Raw genomic sequence first — 19,512 nt, 5'->3', positions numbered from 1 at the left:
GTGGGAGTCATGACATAGGTCAGGTGGTCGGTTAACTTTTGGAGAAGAGGCAGGGAAGGCTGATGCTATGGCAGAACGTCCAGGATGGCCTCATCTCTGTAAGATGTTACGAGCAAAGTAACGGATGCTGAGTTAGCTGGCTCTGAGAGAGTAAGTGTGGAATTGCAACTACAAGGATTGTAAGAGAAAGAGTGTAAGACAAACAGTAAAAGAGCTGAGCATTTGCAGGGACCAAACTGAAATGGTATGGGATTAATTACTAGTGGTTCAGGGCTAGCAGCTAGGAGCAAAGGTGGAAATCTAAGGTTAGAAATGAGTGGATTAAGAGTGAATGGATGTTAATACCGGCATTAAAATAAGCAAGAGTGTAAACATGACGAAGAGCTGAGTGTAGACTTATTTCCAAAACCAATATTGGTAGCTCTTTGAAATACATTTTTCGCCACAGTCTTCATTCTGTCCCATGAAGTGTCCATTAGAGCAGAGGTAAGAGGCGTGCCCGTGAGGATATGAAATGAATCAGCTCAGGGTGAAGGTTTGCTTTCTTACGTGTTTTGACCCCTGGTTTCTGCAGTCCACAGCAGGAGCGTCATTATTGGCTAATGCCTCACCTCTGACTCTCATGACATCACCTTTGTCTGTAACAAATCAAAATATGACTCCTTTTGGGATGCTGGGTGGCCTTGTTCCAGTGACCATGCCCTTCCAGTTTCCCTTGGAGCTACTTGGCTTTGGAACGGACACAGCTGGAGTGACAGCTACGACGGGATCTACCTCAGCGGCCTTCCACCACAGCCTGACCCACAGTAAGTGGCCCTTCACTGACCTGGACGCCGAGCAGGACAGAACAGGGAACCGCTGTTTATTTCATCTGTATGTAATAAGTTAAAGTACTGGATTCTGAGAGTTTATTGACAGTTTCTGAATGAACCACGATACCATATTTCTATCTTAATGAAATGTATAATAAGAGGAAGTCAAATTTGCTGGGTTATTTGCATACACATATACATTTATATATGTAAATTTTTTTAATGTATGTATCCTAAGAAGGCCTTTGAAGTCAGGGGCTGTGCTTGCATTAGGAAAATCAAACTATTTTCATTTTTGATCTAAGAGGGCTCATATCAGATTGAAGAAGATCACTGACAAGTCTGTTTTCCTCTCAGATTTACTAAAGGGTTTACAGCCAGGAGCTCAGCATGCAGCAACACTTTCCCACTCACCTCTGCCTACACATTTACAGCAAACATTTAATGGTAAGAAAGCCACCTATTTCTTCATCTCTTTATTGCTTATATAGCTATGTAGATTGGACTAGAAATCTTTTCTGCAAACAGTGTGAATGGAATGACAAAGGTTGGAAAAAACAGATTTTCATATGATTGAATCATTAGCAACAAACTTCTTTTAAGAGAAAGGAAATAAGTAAATGAGATCTTCTGTTACATGTGAAGAGAGCCTTTTTGAAGGTGTGTGTTATATGGAAATGATGACAAAGAAGAGGATTCATAAGACAGTGGACAAAAGTCATGTCCGGTAATTATAATAGTTTACATGTAGTAATTGAAAGAAGCTTACTGAGTGCCATGTAGTTTTGTGACTACTTACATGTAGTCATTAGCTAAGTTAATCCTTACAACCGACCTGTGAATGAGATAACAATCCCCATTTTATAGATCAGGAAACTGAATCAGTGATAAGCAGCTTGCCCAAGATGACACACTGAATTGTTCCATCTGAGATAGACGCTCAGGAAGTCTGATTCCACAGCCAGTATTCTTAACTATTGAACTTTTCTGCCTCTTGGCAGTGATTAAATTAACATGATCCAAACTATACATTATACACTTGCTGCTCAACAAGATCGCTCTGAAATCTAAAATTAGATAGTTGACACTGGGCATAACAGATGGCCTTCATGTTCCTTCTCTCACCAGCAGCTGACCTTAGTAGACTGCTGATACTATTCTGAAGGCCAGTTTCGGGATCTTTTGAGCAGAAATAATGGCCCAGCTACCCTCGTAACTTTGGAAGTTGCCTGGAGCCTCACTATTTCTTTTCTCTTTTTTTTTGGCTACTGCATTTCAAATTATGTTTGAACAAGTTTACAGTAGGCCACAATGTGGAAATGGGAGCTAGTAGCAATCTCCAGCAACAGGTTGTAATTAACCCAGTCAAACCTAAGTGGTAAGCTGCCTCTGACTCACGCCTTGAGAGAGTGAATGTAACACCACAGTTGTGCAAATGGGGATCATAAGTAGGCGTAAGCGTCAGCAGTCCTGCTCTCCCTGAACTTGATTAGGTTTTAATGCTTAAGGAAAATAGCCCTGTGACTTACGCAGTTCCACCCTGGCTTTTGACAGCGCTGGGTACAGTGAGTCCAGCTTAGGGCCGTGTGCGCGGCGCATGTCGGTGTGGACCTGCGAGGAATTAAACAGGCTTCTCGTGGTTCAACACAACCCCAGTAGTCCAGCTTTTATATGAATTCTCTCAGGTTATCTGGGGAGAAAGGAAATATGACTGTCAGTCGTTTCCAAGTAATTGGAATGAAAAAGTTTACAATTTTTCCTTTTAAAAACATTTTATGGAAATGTGATGGCTCTGGGCAATGTCAGAGGGATAGTGGATGGGGGAGGGGGGTTCACACAGTGTGAGGGATATAAATGGTAAACGTCTAAGTATTACTTTGTCTTTTGTACCTGAAACTAATTAAAAAAAAACACACAAAACATTTTAAAGTATAAGACACTGAGTTTGAGAATCAAGGTTGGATGTTTGAATTCCAGCACTGCCACTTTGAGCAAGTTTCCTGTTTGACCATCACTTACTTGTAAACTTGTGCAAGATGTGCTTAATAGGCTTCCTATGAGAATTTAATGAATTTAATGAAATGAGAATTTAATGACAATGTATTTAAAGCTTCTGGCATGGTACCTTAGTGTTCAATTAATGTTAATTCTCTAACTTTATCTGAAAACGGGGGTCGGTAAACTTTTCCTACAAGGGCCCAAATAGTAAATATTTTAGACTTTGCAGGCCATATAATCTTATTACAACTACTCAACTCTGTCACTGTAGTATGAAAACAGCCATAGACAATATGTATTAATAACATGAGTGTTGCTGGATTCCAATAAAACTTTATTTATAATAAGAGGTGGCAGGCCCGATTTAGCCCTTCGGCCAAACCCTGGTCTAAAGACTCACAGTGCGATTATTAGGAGTATTTTATGTTACTAATTAACCAAACCTTCTTTGAGCAAAATCCAACCTTGCCACTTTATGAATTTAATTACATGTCAAGTTAAATCATTTCTCTTGACAAATGCAAGTATATAATATCTCATTATAAATGGAAAAGCCAGTCCTTAGATGTTGGTACCGAAGTTATTTTAATAGTATTCTGCTTATACAGCTTTTGAAATAATCATCCCATTTCATTGATAACATCTTTTCTTCAGTAGAGACAGGTTTTTTTGTTGTTGTTTTGTTTATGTTCTGCCAGAATAATTTAGGTATCACATGAGTGGACCTAACAGTGTGACTTCTGTGATCTTCTCCCGCCTTAAGATTGTTATTATAATACAATATTTTGTCCTTTTCACCTATGTATTTCTCCCATGCGTCCCCTGACTTTTTCTATTAGGCCGAGGTGGGGGGTGAGGGGACTTCATGTTTCTTATTAAGGCAATGACATATTAGAGACTTAGTTTATATTTTTTTGGCTTTCAAAGTCACTGGTCCCTACTCTTGCCCATTTTAAATAGAGTAAGCACATTTTCCCGGTAAAAGTCTTATGTAAAACTAGAAACCATTGGTCCCCATGACAGACTTGCCAGCACAACTTTTGCCAGTTTAGGACTAAAACAAAGACTCAGCTGGATTTTTCCCTACCAGTGTGCCCCATTCATTTACATAAATAATTGAGAATTAATTATCAAATGCTGTGTTAGGGCATTCAATTTATTTTCACTTGCAAAGAAAATAAAACTGACCTTGTCTTCTAAAGGAATCAAAAGACGTGGTAGGTCCCTTGAAAGTGAGGATTATGTCTTTTGGGTTCCTTTGTAATCCTCACAGCATTTGGCACAGTTGGCTACGAGGTAGATAATAAATACTTCTTGACGTAATGTTTGTAGGACACTGAAAACCAATTGAACCACCGTCATTTGAGACGAGGATCATTCTTGTCGAGGTTTTATCTGCTATGATTTCTCAATCTCTATCAGGCGATAGCATGTAAGATGTACGGTATTGAAGGTTATCTTTCTAGCAATGTCATCCACATGAAAACTTAAAGTTAATTATTCTTTTTGCTTTGTTTGTTTTTATCTGTTTTTTATAACATGCCTACCCGTCCCAATTTAAACATCTCTTTTCTTAGATGGAGGCCAAAGTAAAGGGGACACTAAATTACCACGGAAATCTCAGTGACTTCCCAACAAGCAAAGGAGATGGGACACTCAGCTGGCTGATGGAACCTACCTGATGGGAAAGTACTCATGTAGTCATAGGGCTGCTGTTCTGTCGATGTTTACATTCTCTCGTCCCAAGCACTGTGGTGAGGAGGAAAAAGAAAAGAAAACATTACTTGAGTAAAGCTAGGTGCAGGAGGAAGAAACACTTTCTTGCAAAGTTAGTGACCTTTGGTCTCTTCTAAAGAAAGACAAAGTTACCATGTTAACTGACTTGAAAGAGACTCAGTTGTCAAACCCACAGAAGTACAAAAATTTCATTTTTCCCCGTGGAGGAAGAAAGAAATTGAGGATTTGGGTAAACTCCATCCATCCTGGGGGTTGGATCTGAACACTTGTAGACACCATTGCATTCTAAAAGTCAACATATCGGAATTAGGCCAGTTTGTCAGGAGTAACGATCATGTCTATTTGAGTGGACTATGCAGCAAATTTGCCACAAAAGGAATTAATGACACTATGTCTGATATAGACAATAGCTAAGTAAATACTACCCTCAAAATTCCTGAGCAGACTTGAATCTTCTCCAGTGTGTAGCAACTCCCCCATGAAAATCAGTGGACTAAAGATGCTTCAGGAAAGTTATTTTAGCACAGTGATATATATTCTTACTAAATCATGGAGATTTTTAAAAGTCAAGAAATTGAGCCTGTTGCTCTTAACAGACGAAACTTAGATATCCCCTTTTTGTAAAAGGGTCAATTTCATCTTCCATTCAGAAGCAGGTACTTAACTCTCTTCTTCAGGTGATTTGTGCATCTGGTATTGACTGGTTAATTCTTATTTCCATTCTTGATGTTAAAATGTGACTTTGTTCACATTTTCTCTTGAGAAATGGGGATCTTTAACGTAGGGCTGAGGCTGTGGTGTCTTAGCCCTTGCAGGCCTGCCACTATGAATTGTAAATTTCCCCCATCTTCACCTCACTTCACAACGTCTTCTGTTCTTTTAGCTAGTGGTACTTCAGGTGACTGTTAAATACTGACGTAAACAGGTGTAAGTGTGTACTACTACATATGTTTCTGCATTTGTCATTCAAATAGCATATATATATTTTTGGAATTTTTAAGATAGTATTTTAAAGGGAGGAATAACGTTAGAATCATTATGTGTACAAGGGATTATTTTTTATAACAGTCACAGTGTATTTTTGCTCCCTATATCCAGTGTACTGAAATAGGTTTGGAGTATTTACTAATATTTACTCAGAATATTAGTATGTGAGTAAACCTGCACATAATAAGACTCCTTGGTGATTATGGTTTCCTTATGCAAATAGCATATTCAGCAAAGGATGTTAAAGGAGAAATTTATGGTTCTGTTTGGATACATTTTATTTCATTTTTTATGTCTCATCATCACTCTAGTATCTCTCTCTCTCTCAGTTGTTTTCAAACTGTACCCAAGAATGGTGTAAGCGTGGTCCATTTATAATGACAGATTACCCTAAAAATTAGCATCAGATTGGTAGTAGCAAGATTTCTTGCATGTTTTCATTACAAATCACCCTATGCCCTTAAGTTGATTCAAATAAGAGTATTAACCAGGCCCTTTTTTCCTTTTATAAGCAAAAGTCCCAAATAGCCTATAGGACTGTGAATAAATTACCACAGATGTATTCAGATCTGTAAACCTATATTTTAATTTCAAAGTCACATTGGCTTGCTTCATAGAAAAAAGTTAATAAATAACTGAAAACTTTAGTTCCAAGAACTTGTTACAGTAAGGGGAAAGGATTATTTCAAGTGGATCATTGATATAATTATTTGCCTCTGGGAATTTAATTTACCAGTAAAACAAATAAGAATGTTGTATCAACCCTAGTAGATGTTTTGGAAGGATATTGGGATGTTGCAGGGAGGTTTGATTCAAATTTGTTCGGTTTTTTAATTAGGGAAGATGACCCAATTCTTGAGTAACCGGTGTAGCATACTTCTTGTTTTTATCTAATTTGGGGGGGAAAGTCTTTGTTAATACTATGTAGGAGTTTTCCCTTGTGAAGCTAGCCTTTGTTTTACTTCCCAAGCAGGAGAGAATTCACTACACATTAATCTCTTCCTGCTGATAATTATGCATGTATTCATTTGTATGTGTGTGTGTGTATACACATATATTTATTCATATATAAATTCATTACTAGTTTAAGGAATAATCATTTTAATTTCTTAAATCCATCAATTCTGAATCATGCTATGTGAAGATCCCTGATGAGTCTGTCATCACTGGAGAAGAACAGGATTATCCATTCTTCCCTCGGTATCATTTTATAACTAACTGTTAAAAATATCTGAAGGCTCTTGGCTCTCAGAAGTCAATATATATGGAGATTATGTTCTATTCTCTTCAGTCCTGAGCCCTTGGGGACTGCTACCAGATCCCCACCTCACTCCCCACCACCACATTTTCACTAACTTACATCCATTTCGATCAAGACTACCCTTTTATTTTGTACAAATGAAACAAACACCCTTGTTTCTCTTAATAGATAAGTATGGTCAAAGAGTTCCTACATGTAAATATAAAACTTTCTTTTCTAGACCATAACATTGAAAATGGTGTTCATACGATATGGTCATCTATCTTTACAGTTTTTCTTACTAAAAAACAAACATATAAATTGGTTATTTTTTAGCACAGAGACTTGTGACTCATATGGTATTTTTGCACTTAAAAGTCACTACGTTATTTTTTCAAATGGTGAGTCATTGGAAAGGATATAGAGCCGTGTGTATGTCTGAAGAGCATTCGCAGCATCCCAGAGCAAACGTAAGCCTCACACTTACATCCCCCTGGGCGGGATTCTCCATTCAGGAAAATGAAGCTGTTTTCAATTGTCTCGTATTTTAAATTGCCTTCCCTGATGTGTAAGCTGTTACTGTACATACAAGCTAATCCTCAGTATTCACAAGCAATAATGGTCAGCAGGGTTGTCTTCCAAGATAGCAGTGCTGAGCCCCAGTTGGAGACTGTTTGGGAGCAAAGTGTCAAGCTCATTCAGAGCCTCCAAAATCAATGCAAGCAATAATTCCATTATACGTTGACTATAACTCTCCTATGCTTCTGAGATCAGAGGGTACCAAAAATCAAGGTTTTCAAACAGCCTGAGGAAAAACGTTTTGGGAGAAGTAAGGTTAATCTGAACTCACGAAGTCCTGATAGTCTGAGGCAATCGGAGGATTGTGTTCATACATTCTTGCATGCCTACCACCCCTTCGATGGATGCTGTTAGCCCAAATAACATTTTTTAAAATACCATAGAAGTTGAATAGGGTTATTTGTATCACCAAGGTAGGAGGAAGAACGGGGCATGTACATGTTTGAATACTGTGGGTTTGACACCTGTCTGAAAACAACTTATTGGAAAAGATTTTTAACCCAGGATTTTTTTTTTCCCAAAGCAGATCTAAATTGTTTACTACCCGGGGCTGGAAAGGGCAGACACCTCTAGTCTTTCTCTGGTTGCCCACCACACCCCTTTCCACCTCTACTTGGTTCAAGACATTTTCTGAAATGGAAATTCTACTGTTTTTCAAACTGCCATTGAATATGAGAACTCTGTCCCTTGGGATCATCTCTTAGAGCTCCAGTTATCTATCAGATTTGCTGCTACATTTGTAAAATGAACTTTGCCTGTATTGGTCGACTTTAACCTAATTTACAGTTCTTTATTTTTAGAAGGTCTTGTCATATAATTGGACGCACGTATAGAATTAGGATACTTTATTTTAGGAGTGTACCATAAAAGCACACTGGTCCCTGTATTCTTTGTATCATCCTTTAGGTTTTGAATTTGTGTTTGCTTGTTTTGTTCGTTGGTATTTGTTTTGTTTTAAATTAGAAATAGAAGAGTGAGAAAAATCTGTAATCAAGCCAAACTGAAGAACTTTCCCTGTGCTTCAGACTGTAGTTTCTGCTGACCTTATGTTCTCAGAAGGGGCACTTTTACTTTCTATTGTGCATGTATGATTGTTTTTGTTTTGTTTTTTTGCTTTGGGGGGGCTTTTGTTTTTGTAATAATGAAGCAGAAGAAAAATGCAGTAGTAGGTAAATGACTGATTACAAACATGTTATGCAATTTTATTTGATAAAATTTATGGGGAAAAGTTTAACTCTGTAAATCATTTCTTAGCTCTGGTAAAATGCTTATATTGCTCCTCTAAAACAAACTCAATTCAGGCCTTTGTCTTTGTTAAGTGCCTTTATTTTCTTTCTTTTTCCCCCTCTTTTGAAACTGTTCTCTGATATCCTAAAGTACAGGCTAATAAGTCAGGGGATTCAGGAGGAAGAATCTCAAACTTGCCAACGTCATGTCATGCTGTACTAGTCTTCCTTTTCTTGATATGTATATGGATATGTGTGTAAGATGCAGACATACATATATATGTGTATATATATATGTATACATATGTAATATATATATAAAACTAGTAGCTGCTGTACCATTGCATCCTTTTTGAACACTCCCCTCAGTGTTTGCAAGACTTCTGCCCTGTTTATTCCACTACTTTTAGTCAATTTTAATGAGTGGGAAATTGTCTTTTCACAAGATGCTATCTTCCCCCTTTAAATATCTGTTTGTAGAAGTTAACAAAAAATATATATATACATATATATATATATATATGTATTAAATAAGTCAGTTATTACAAGTAAAATAAATTTAGTGGACTCATTGACTATTCCTAGATGCAGCCCACTGCTCTGTGCTCTTCACATGGCATGAGTGATATTGGAGAAAGCATTGGAATAACGAGTCTTTTGTGGCTCAAGTCAATAAGGTGTGCTAGGGCAGGCAGGAAGATATGGAAGAGCTAGAGGTAATTAGAAATCATGGTATTGTATCTGAATACGTTTGCAAGGAAGTTCGCAACTTTGTCAACATTACAAATGCATCATATTTTCTTCTGGGAAATGATTTTTGAAGAATTCATATAGCTGCATATCTGTCAGAAGGTTGATAGAAGTAGAAAGACTTCAGATACTGAGGAAAACACTCATGTAACCTATAGCATTCTTGAGAGAGCTTCAGTTTTGTTTTCATTTGCCCAGGTAATTACATTTGGCTTAATCTGCTTTTATGGTTATTTAGATTCCTCCTTGAGCAAAATAACATAATTTTTGGTTTTTTGTGGGAAACAGTTGTGACATGTTAAAGGAGTCTTAAGTTGAATCAATCCTCAAAACCCAGTTCAAATATCTTATCAGTGCCCCCCTTTTAAATACATTTTAATTGGAAAGAGACTGGTGGCTAAAAAGAAAGCAGAGGCTCCTGGTAGTGTTACCTGACAGCAAAACTGCCGTCAGGCACCCGCTGTTCAGTCGTGTTACTCTTGGATTACTATGTTTAGGGGAATATCATTGAACCTTCGTGCCTCAGATTACCCATTAGAATATTGGGTATAATAATATTCACCTACCTCCCAGGGATATCAGAGACTTTACTATTTCAAATAATTTGAGTTTTTCTAAAATGTTCTATATAATTTTAAAAAAGTATTATCATCGTCCTGCAAAGGCTAAAATATGCGTATAAAAGCACCATATGATTTTTAAGTTTAAAAAAAATCACTGGAATTCTAATTTAGATGCATATTTGTTATTTAAACATTATATTTGTGGTGGAGTAAAATGGTTAATTTCAGGTTAATAAGTGGGGAGGGGGGAATAACACTAAGTTTCTTAATTATGCATAGATTTTATTTTAGCCTTTTATGGTGTTATTACGTGTGTCGTTTTCCCAAGGTTGCGGAGTTGAAGCTAGGTAAAGTTTGGATGACTGGTTGTTGGGGTTATAAATGATCTTGAAAGTTTTATCTGCCTCGCTTTTCCATCTTCTCAATCTGATTTTCTTACAGTAGTTGTTTGGTGATGGATAATTAAGCTTTTAACTTTCTAAAAATGAGTGGGAGTCTCCTCATTCTTGTGAATCAGACGTTGTGTGCTATTTCTGTAACTATAGGTTTGTCCAGCTTTGAGCTGAGGGGTAAGCACGACACACAGTCAGCTGGGTACACTTGTAGTCAGTCTACCTTTGTAATTGATGCTTCTTCTACCCATGAAAGAGCTGGAGCCATCAGCTGCTCAGGTTGTAGGAAAATGGGCGCGGGGAGGCAGAACTCACTTTCTAGCTGGGTCAGGGGCGAGGAGGGTGGGGTAGAAGGAAACATGTTTTGCCCAACTCCTAGGAGGAAATGAAGATCATTTTATCCCACCTTCTATCCCAGCGTATTAGGTACTAATTCATAGAATTTTCCTTTTATCATTTAAAACAACAACAGGAAAAAATAGACGCTGCGTTTTTAGTTAGGGCTAAATGCTGAGCAACAATTGTTAGGGGTTGTGTGTAGATCTGAATTGTAGCACATATTCAGGATCAGAAAAGAAAATGTAAGGGGATGAGGAATGAACTATCCAGCTCAATGGAGTCAGGAGACAGCACCAGGCCCAAGCAGACCAAGCGCTGGGTGAATTCCCAAAATTGGTCAAGGCCCCTTTAATCTCTAGTGATAGGACATTTTTTCCTTAAAAATCACTTTTTGATTTTTTTTATTGCTTTTTCCAGATAAGGCCTTAGTTAGTAGCCTCAAAGTATCAACTATGCAGATAAATATATCCTTTATTTTCCACATTTTTCCTCTTTTTCCCTTCTTTAAATAACAGCTGTTAAGACTTCTACCCAAAGATACAAGATATAAGGGTTTGGTTGAATGTGTGTTTGTTCCTCTAGGGAAAATTAACAGAAGCATAAAATAGAGATATTTTATGTGTTCTTCTATCCTAAAATGTGAACTTTATATTGAAAAATTAAGTACAGATCCTTTCACTGGTGCAAAACAGTAGTTACAATCATGGAATATCTTTGGGTTGTTAAGATAAATCATCCCAGTGTTCAATTCTGAGAAAGTTTTAGATGCGTGGCACAGTGTTCAGGTTTGTAGAGCTGAACAGATGGTCAGATTTTAATTAAAATTAGCTTTGAATATTAATGTTGAATTCTTTCTTCATTTCCTTTTGTCTTCATTCTTCGGTTCCTCCAGTCAGAGCTCTTAAATTAACCCTTTAATCAACCAGTTGCTACTGGAATGTCAGTTGCCTGTTGTTAAGAGTCGGGGGAAGGAATAAACTGTCAGTCACCTCCCTTTCTCAGTCCCTTTGGCCATCTATCCTGTGTCCCCATTGAATTCAAAAGTAAAGCCTACAGGCGCGTTCCAGGAGACCAGTCCATCCAAGCACAGACTCAAGACAGGGACTCAGAGTATTTTAAGCAGACTGCCTTTGAATGACTTGATATTACTTATTTCTCAAATACTCCCAAAGTATCATTTCCTTGAAAGTAGCTGTTTGTGATCTTTATTTCATTTCCTCAGACTATAGTACTTCTACTTCTCAGTCTTTCTTAGATATTTTCAGTTCATAGTGGGTTAGTACTTAAATTTCTGATTCTTTTCCAAACTGTTATCCAAACAGGTCAAGAATACTTTAGAAATCTCTATAATTAAGGGGGTCTATATGTCCAGGATTTAGAATTATCCCTAGTGACCAGAATTTTTTTTCTCATCTCCTTTGTAGTAAACAATAGGTTTCTCTATAATGCGGTAGTAGCCACATTTCATGGCTTCCTCTGGATACTTTTTAAAATTCTTCAAAAGAGTAAGCAGGCCTTTGTTAGGGACTCTTAATTCTCATACTCTTCTGCCTTGCTTATTTTCATACTTCCCTGGAGTAAGCCTACTTTGCAAAGGTTTGAGTCAAATAGGCCATATGAATCCTTAGTACCAATTTTATGTTTCTCAGAAACTCTACATTATTTGCTCCCATTTTCCTAATAATAATATAATTCTATTTTACCTTAAATCTAGTTTAAAAATACTTTGTAATGGAGCACTAATGGAGACCTAATTAAATTCAAACAGGAGGACCATTACCCGAGATAACTTGGAAATACTTCTGTTTTGGAACTCAACAGCTCCATCTAGCCTCTAAGCACATTTAGGAGTTAGTAACCAAGGCCAGCCAGTTGGCATCTTTTCCTGTGTGACAACCTGCCCTTAATTTGTCAGATCTTAGCTATCTTGTATTTTCTATTCTTGCAGTCATAAACTTTCATTTTTTGTTTATCTCTGCTGCTTGTGGGGGTAGTGTGCTCTGTGCCAGCACACTGGGTTTTCTTTCCCGTACCTGCAAAATGACCAAGGATTACCCCAATTTTGGCTAGAGGCATTAAAAGAGAAAGAAGTTATTCTCAGTTAACAAAGGTATTACTGTTTTTAGATAGTTAATTGGAAAGTTGGCCAACTTTGGCCCACTTTTTAAATCCTGGCTATGCCTACATAATTAATTACATATACCTTCTGAGACTTTCAGATAAACACAGGTCCCTTCCACCAGTAGAGGTAGTTTCCCAACCTACAAATAAATGATTTCCTCTGATCCACGGCCAGCCTCCAGAGAAAGGATTCCAGCTTTGTAATGTCCTTTGTTGGCTGTCATTGAAAAATTATATTATAGAAAGTATCAAAAATACAAATTGTTCTTAGAATGAGTATGTAAATCTGAAGCTTGTCATTGTGTTTTGCTTGCTATACATTGTCAAGCTTAAAAGAAGAGGAAAAGAAATCTCTGGCTGGTGAAAATTTTGTGCCCCAAATAATGTGTTAATCAAAGTCTACCAAGGTAACTAAGTGATGAGTGTTTTCTCTCCTTTATTACAAGCAAGAAAGTTTATTTGCAGTTGTAAAAATTATTGTGGGACTTCAGACCTATTTGCTATAACTGATTGGAAATAAGGATTCTGATTTTTAGTCTGGCTAAGCACATATTTCCAACCTATACAGTATAAATTTGATAAGGGAAAGACTTTTGTTTGGTAACAGAAGGAAAAACAGGGCTTATTTATACAGTGAATGTTCACTCTACAGAGGAACTTCCCTCCAGTTACACATCTTCCTCTTACTTTAGCCACCTCCACGCTCAATAGAGATGCCAGCATGTTTCACAACCAATCTTGACGGAAGGAGCCTGAGTAATGGCTGCTCCTCTGGGTGAAAGCACTGGTTACTGTATTGCATTTGTTCATAGGGAGGTGCATTTTTGCTAACTTGAAGGGATATGCTGTATTTTAAATAAGTGTGTGACTTAATATTTGGGGTTGTTTTTTTTTTTCTTCCTTTAAAACTGGACCTGAACACAGCTTTGAGTTGATATTTGTAATAATCTCAGGACCTGAAAGATTGTAGCATTTAGTGTGTCTTAAAAATTATGTACTGTACCAGCCATGGATTTTTGTAAATATACCTGTCTCCCTTTTTTGTATTATTTTAGTAAAAAAAAAATAATAATAATAAATTTAAATAAAAGGGGGGTGATGACTTGTGGATGTGTGTGGGTACGTGTGTGTGTGTGTGTGTGTGTGTTTGTATAAGGCTCTTTTGGGATGAACTGGTGCTTGTTTAATTTCCGGCTCTAATAAGAGCAGGAATATGGACAAACTGCTGCTACTGAACCCTGCACTGAGCCTAGGTATTTCCATTTTGTCTTTCCCAGTGGTTGATCAAATACGAACTACCAGGAAATGACTAAGAAGTTAAATTCTTCTACCCACTGCCATCTTGCCTTTGCATTCTGAGTTCTACACACCCTTTGAAATGTAATGGTAATGCTCTCCAAACTATGGGTGATTTGCTGGTCTCTAGTTTTTAGAGAGCTCTTGTCACTATTTTCTAAGAAGAAAGACAGGTAAATTTTTTAACCAAAAAAAATTAATAAAAATCACACATTTCATAAAACGCTGATGAATTCTGGATCTGTGAGAGGGCTTAAACATTCCTAAATGTGGATCTGTGAATTTAGTAACAACCCCATGGATATACTCCTTCAGTGCAGGGCATTTCTTTTCTTTTCGTTCTTTTCTCTTCTTTTGCAACAGCCTTGCTCATATTCCAGGTGTAGCTAGCAAACCCCTGTTTTGAAGCAGGAGCCTTATTTGATTTAATGTAGATGTTTCCTGTCTATCCTTTGTGACAGGGCCTTTTACATGATTGTTTTTTCTTTTTGTACGTGTTACGTGTCGTTGTATTAAATAAAGAGGAATGTACATATTATTCTCGTGTCTGTTGTATTATTGGGCTAAGTTGGATTTTACTCTCTCGTTCTTTCAGTAGCAGTTGAACATCTGTTGTCTGTATCGCTCTGTGCTAGGCACTATGGGATGCAGAAGTAAAAGGCACGAGCCCCACCCTCAAATATATTGAGAGTTTGCAATCACATGACAAGTTAAAAGATAACAATTCAAAATTTGCCACAAAGGTGTGCTCCGTTGCCACCTGACATTTTGTCAGAGCAGGGGAGAAACTAGACCAGAGAGATCTGGGAAGACTTTGTCAGGTGGATGGCAGCTGAACTGGGCCTCCAAGGAGGAATGGGATTTGGCCAGGAAGAAGGGAAAGGGAATGTCCCGAGTGACCCTGAAGAAGCAGGAAGTAGAGCAGGCTGGTGTGAGGTGTGTGCCTTGGGATGAGTAGAAGCAGCCAGACTGTGGGAGTCCTGGAATGCGGGCTCACTACATTCTCCCTGTGGGTTAGGGGGTGTGTGTGTGTGTTTTCCAGGATCAATGCTTAAAACGTAGATACGGCAATTATCTGCAAAACGGATCATCTTTTAAAGCTTTACTTGAAGAACACTTCTAGGAAAAGTATAAGTGTATGCAGAAAAGGACATATGTGCGAAAATAGAGTGGTGCTATGAGTGCTTTCTATTTTTCCTTTCACATGTGTATTTTCAGTGCGTTGTCATTAAGATGAAGAATTTTTAAAAGGCCTGGTCCTCATGCATGAGGGAGGAGGGTAGGCTATAAGGCTTTTACTAAAAAACTAACAACATTTAAGGACAGTTTTGTGAAAGTGTGTTCTTGGGAGTAGTAGCCCCTCAAGAAACCTGTGGTGAAATAATGTGACTAAATATGTTGTCGCCATCTTGTAAATGTTAATTAACATCTTAAAGGTGCCATTGTTAAGATTCTTTTTTAAACCCATTAACTTCCCCCTTATTTGACCAGGGAATGTTTTTTTTCATGTAACTCCAATTAGCATTAAATTATATAAGGCATTAGCACAATGACACATAAGCACTAGGCAAATGTTAGCTTTTATTATCCTTCATGCCAGTTCTTTTTTTTTTTTTAACGTTTTTAAGAAAAACCATGGTCCAAGGAGTTAAGGATTTCAGAAAAACCAAGGGATAAATATTAGTCTCTTGGTTTAGAGAGCCAAGAAGCAAGCCGCTAGAAAAATGCAGCCAGTTCTATAAGAGTTGAATTGAGGGTCAGGTATCCAAAAGGTGAGGTGGTTCAAGAGAGTATAGAAAAAAATATGAAGCAGAAAGTATGTTTTACACTTGTCTGCATAGGCAAGAAATCATCTCAGACCTGAGCTTTGACACAGGGAAGTATCTGTGGCTGGTTATGAAAAGGGTGCATGGACCAGCAGCTACAGATGGAGATCGAAGGCAAAGTTAGATTGGTGGTGGAGCTACTTTGCTTTTGCAAATTTATTCTCGGGAAAATGGACTTCGTACAAAGGTTTCTGTACAAGGATATTTGTCTCAATGTTGCTCATAAAAGTTTGAAATAGGCTAATGCCATGTTAGAGGGGATTAGTTAAGTAAATAAAAGTAATAATAAATTTTTAAATAAGATATGACCAAGATGTGCATGTATTGAATGAAAGAGCAGTGATAAATGTAAACGCACCTAGGCCCAGAAAAATACATAGGACATACATTCCGAAATATAAAGAGTGGCGGTAGGCGTGCTTTTTCCTTATCCTTTTTCTTAAATGTATTTTCCATTGAACGTGGATAACATGAGTAAGTTTTTTTTATAAATTTTGGTTATTGGTTTTGTTTGAAAGAAACAAGTCAGTGGACTTGGTTGAAGAAAGGGAGAAAGAAATGGTAAGGAAGCTCTTGTCTCATCACTGGGAGAAGGGAAAAGAAAATTTATTCCACTCAGACCCTACTAGATCCCTAAATTGGATCTGGCTTGGAGGAAAACACAAGGAAGCACGTGATTTAAAATAAAGGGTTTTTGGGGAAAAGATTCTTCTTGTACTTGGTTAAAAAAAAAAGTACCGAGTTACCAAGTACATGGGGGAGACTGAGTGGAAAGCATCTCTTTCCTACCCATGGTCCTCATTTTCTTTCCCCAGAGCAACCACTGCTACCAATTTCTCCAGTTATAAATATGTATCTGATTTTTAAACAAATCAAGCATACTTACCTGCTGTACTTATACTGTACCTAGCATTTTCCCCAGTCAGCTTGGAGATTATTCCACATCAATACATAGAGCTCTGTCTGTTTCTTTCTTTCTGACAGCTCATCATATTCCATAGTTGCGGTATCACGACGATTTATTGTATCCATTCTTCATTGATGGGCATTTAGATTACTATCACAGGTCAAACTGTAATATCCTTTCTATATTTATAGTCTATGTATGCATATCAAACGGACAATCAGAAGTTCATTTGGCACGGATAATAATGACCTAACACTAGATCTGAGAGTCTGTCTAGAATCTGACATTGCTACATATCACTGTAAGCTTCGAAAAATGCATGAGAAAATAAATCATTTATCAAAAAGAGTTTTGAAAATTGGAAATAAAAGCAGAAGAGCTGATTTCGGGTGCGCCAAGGGTTGAGTTACGTTGCAAATGAGATCGTGAACTTTTCAAAGGACAGACAACCCCTTCCGATACAGGTAGACCTTGGTATGTCATGTGTCCTTACCTCAAAAACGATCGCGTTTCCTCAGTATGTGCTTTGGCATAGCTTGTTTTTTCTGTCTCTGTATATTTACCTCTTCCCTCTGTCCCTGTGTGTGTCCCTTCATTATTTTCCCCACTGTCTTTTTTCTAGTAGGGTGGCATAGCATGAAGGAGAATGAACTGACATTAGACTTGGGTTCCCAAGACCGCACTAGGAAACTGTGGCACTTTCGACAAGAAGCTTAGCTCCTGTCAGACTGTGTCCTAATTTCTGCAGTGATAATACCCAGTGGCGGGGTTTGTTGTTGACTTAGACACAAGGTATGGAAAGCACCTAGCAAAGTGCCTAGCACATAAGAGCTGATAAATAGTGGCTACTATTACTCTGTCTCATTTCTGCCTTTTTTCTTCTTAAATTCATGCTTCCTCTTGCTCTCCTAATTGCCCAAAATATGTAAGTGAAGCCACAGTGTTTTTTTTTTTTTTAAAAAAATCGTTCAATATTTAAAAGGACAGGCATGGATAAATAAATATCAGTTAAAATTTTTTCATCGCAGGTATGAAACCCCTGGCTTAACAAGTGAAAGGAAACTGCTCTAAAAATGCAAAGCGATACATTAATCATGCTCAATTCCTACTACATGGTCATCATCACTCAGTACAAGCACTCAGTTTATTATGAATTAGCTTTCTCCTTCTTTAGTCCCCACTCCCCTCTGTCCCATAAGCACCCACTCGTTTTTGGATATGTGCCCCTTGTTATGCCTGTACCCCTCTAAAGTAGTGTTCTTTTGTGTGTATGCAATTTAAATGTATACACATGGTCCTGTGCTCTAAATCTTGCAGTTTCCTACCTTTTTGCACTTTTCTTGGATTTATCCGAGTTGCTATTTGTACATCCTGTGTGTTGCTTCTTATGGCTGTGTAGTAGTCCCTTGTGCATCCGCCACATCTTAATACGTACATATATCCGTCCCCCTGGAGGTGAAAACCTGGGTTCTAGCCTTCAATTCCTTAGAACCACAAGACGGGCTGTAGTCCTCTGTGAATTATCTGCTCATCTCTGCTCGTTATTCAGTTCCTTTTTCATGTTTTTGTTAGAGATCATAATCACCTCAGTTTTAGATGTGTCAGATATTTTAGTCTGTTTACCTGTCTTTTAACTGTCTATGGCGTCCTTTATTGAACAGAAAACCTTTTTTAGTGGTCGAATCTATCCACTTTTTGCCTACATTTGTGTTTTGAAGGGTTTGTTATAAAATATTTACCTACCCCTAGGTCACAAAGATATCCTTCTACAGTTTCTTTTATTAGTTCTATCGTTTTACCTTTCATCTTTTCATTTATGATCCAGCTGTTGTCCACCTTTGTATGCTGTGTGATGTAGGGGCCCAGCTCTATTTTTTCTTCATTTAGTGAGGCAATTTTCCGAGCACCATCTAGTATATCAATACTTCTCCCATTAATTTTTGGTATCATTTTTATCACAAGTCAAGTTTTTCATATATGCAGGGGTCTATTTCTGAGCTTTATTCTGTTCCATTGGTTTTGTCTTTATTTCTGTGCCAGTATCATACTGGTTTTTATTACTGTAGACGTACAGTATGCCTTAATACAGTAGTCCCTTATCTACGGGTTTGCTTTATGTGTTTTTAGTTACGGTCAACCGCAGTCCAAAAATATTAAATGGAAAATTCCAGAAATAAACAATTCACAAATTTTTAAATCGCGTACCATTCCGGGTAGCGTTATGAAATCTCACGCTGTCCTGCTCTGTCCTACCCAGGGATGTGAACCACCCTTTTGTTCAGCGTCTCCATGGTATATAAACTCCCTGCCCATTTGTCACTTAGTGGCTGTCGCAGTTATCAGATCCACTGTCAAGGTATGGCAGTGCTTCTGTTCAAGTCACCCTTATTTTACCTTATAATGGTCCCAAAGTGCAAGAGTAGTGATGCTGGCATTTCGGATATGCCGAAGAGAAGCGGGAAGGTGCTTTAAGTGAAAAGGCATGTATGTAGAGGGAAAAAACCAGGATGTACAGGGTTTGGTACTATCCAAGATTTCAGGCATCCACTGGGGACCTTGGAACATATCACCTACAGATAAGGGAGAACTACTATCTGGTAAGGAGAATCTCCCTCTTTGCTCTTCTAGGTTGACTCTGCTAATTTTGCATTTTTATCCCCTTTATAAATTTCAGAAGAAAATCTTCAAATCTATTAAAAAGTCCAGCTAAAATATTTAGTGGGATTAAATTTAATTTAT

The 19,512-nt window shown here is 37.7% G+C and overlaps 1 protein-coding gene across 2 annotated transcripts in view; it reads left to right on the top strand.

Moving 5' to 3' along the window:
• UBN2 (ubinuclein 2) overlaps positions 1-19,512 on the top strand; it is an 81,839-nt gene that overhangs the window by 56,361 nt on the left and 5,966 nt on the right. The window contains exons 15-17 of one of the 2 annotated variants that reach the window (XM_033098589.1): positions 575-806; positions 1,170-1,259; positions 4,388-4,526. The exons of the other annotated variant lie outside the window; for it this stretch is intronic. Of the exons in view, the coding sequence (XP_032954480.1) occupies positions 575-806; positions 1,170-1,259; positions 4,388-4,437 (372 nt within the window). The 3' untranslated portion in view covers positions 4,438-4,526. Of the gene's footprint in view, positions 1-574; positions 807-1,169; positions 1,260-4,387; positions 4,527-19,512 lie in introns of those variants that run through there. 2 annotated transcript variants of the gene reach the window in all.

Source organism: Rhinolophus ferrumequinum, chromosome 26 (assembly GCF_004115265.2).
Source record: "Rhinolophus ferrumequinum isolate MPI-CBG mRhiFer1 chromosome 26, mRhiFer1_v1.p, whole genome shotgun sequence".
Classification (NCBI taxonomy): Eukaryota; Metazoa; Chordata; class Mammalia; order Chiroptera; family Rhinolophidae; genus Rhinolophus; species Rhinolophus ferrumequinum.
Note: the sequence above shows the minus strand (reverse complement) of the source record. Positions and strands in the feature narration are given on the sequence as shown.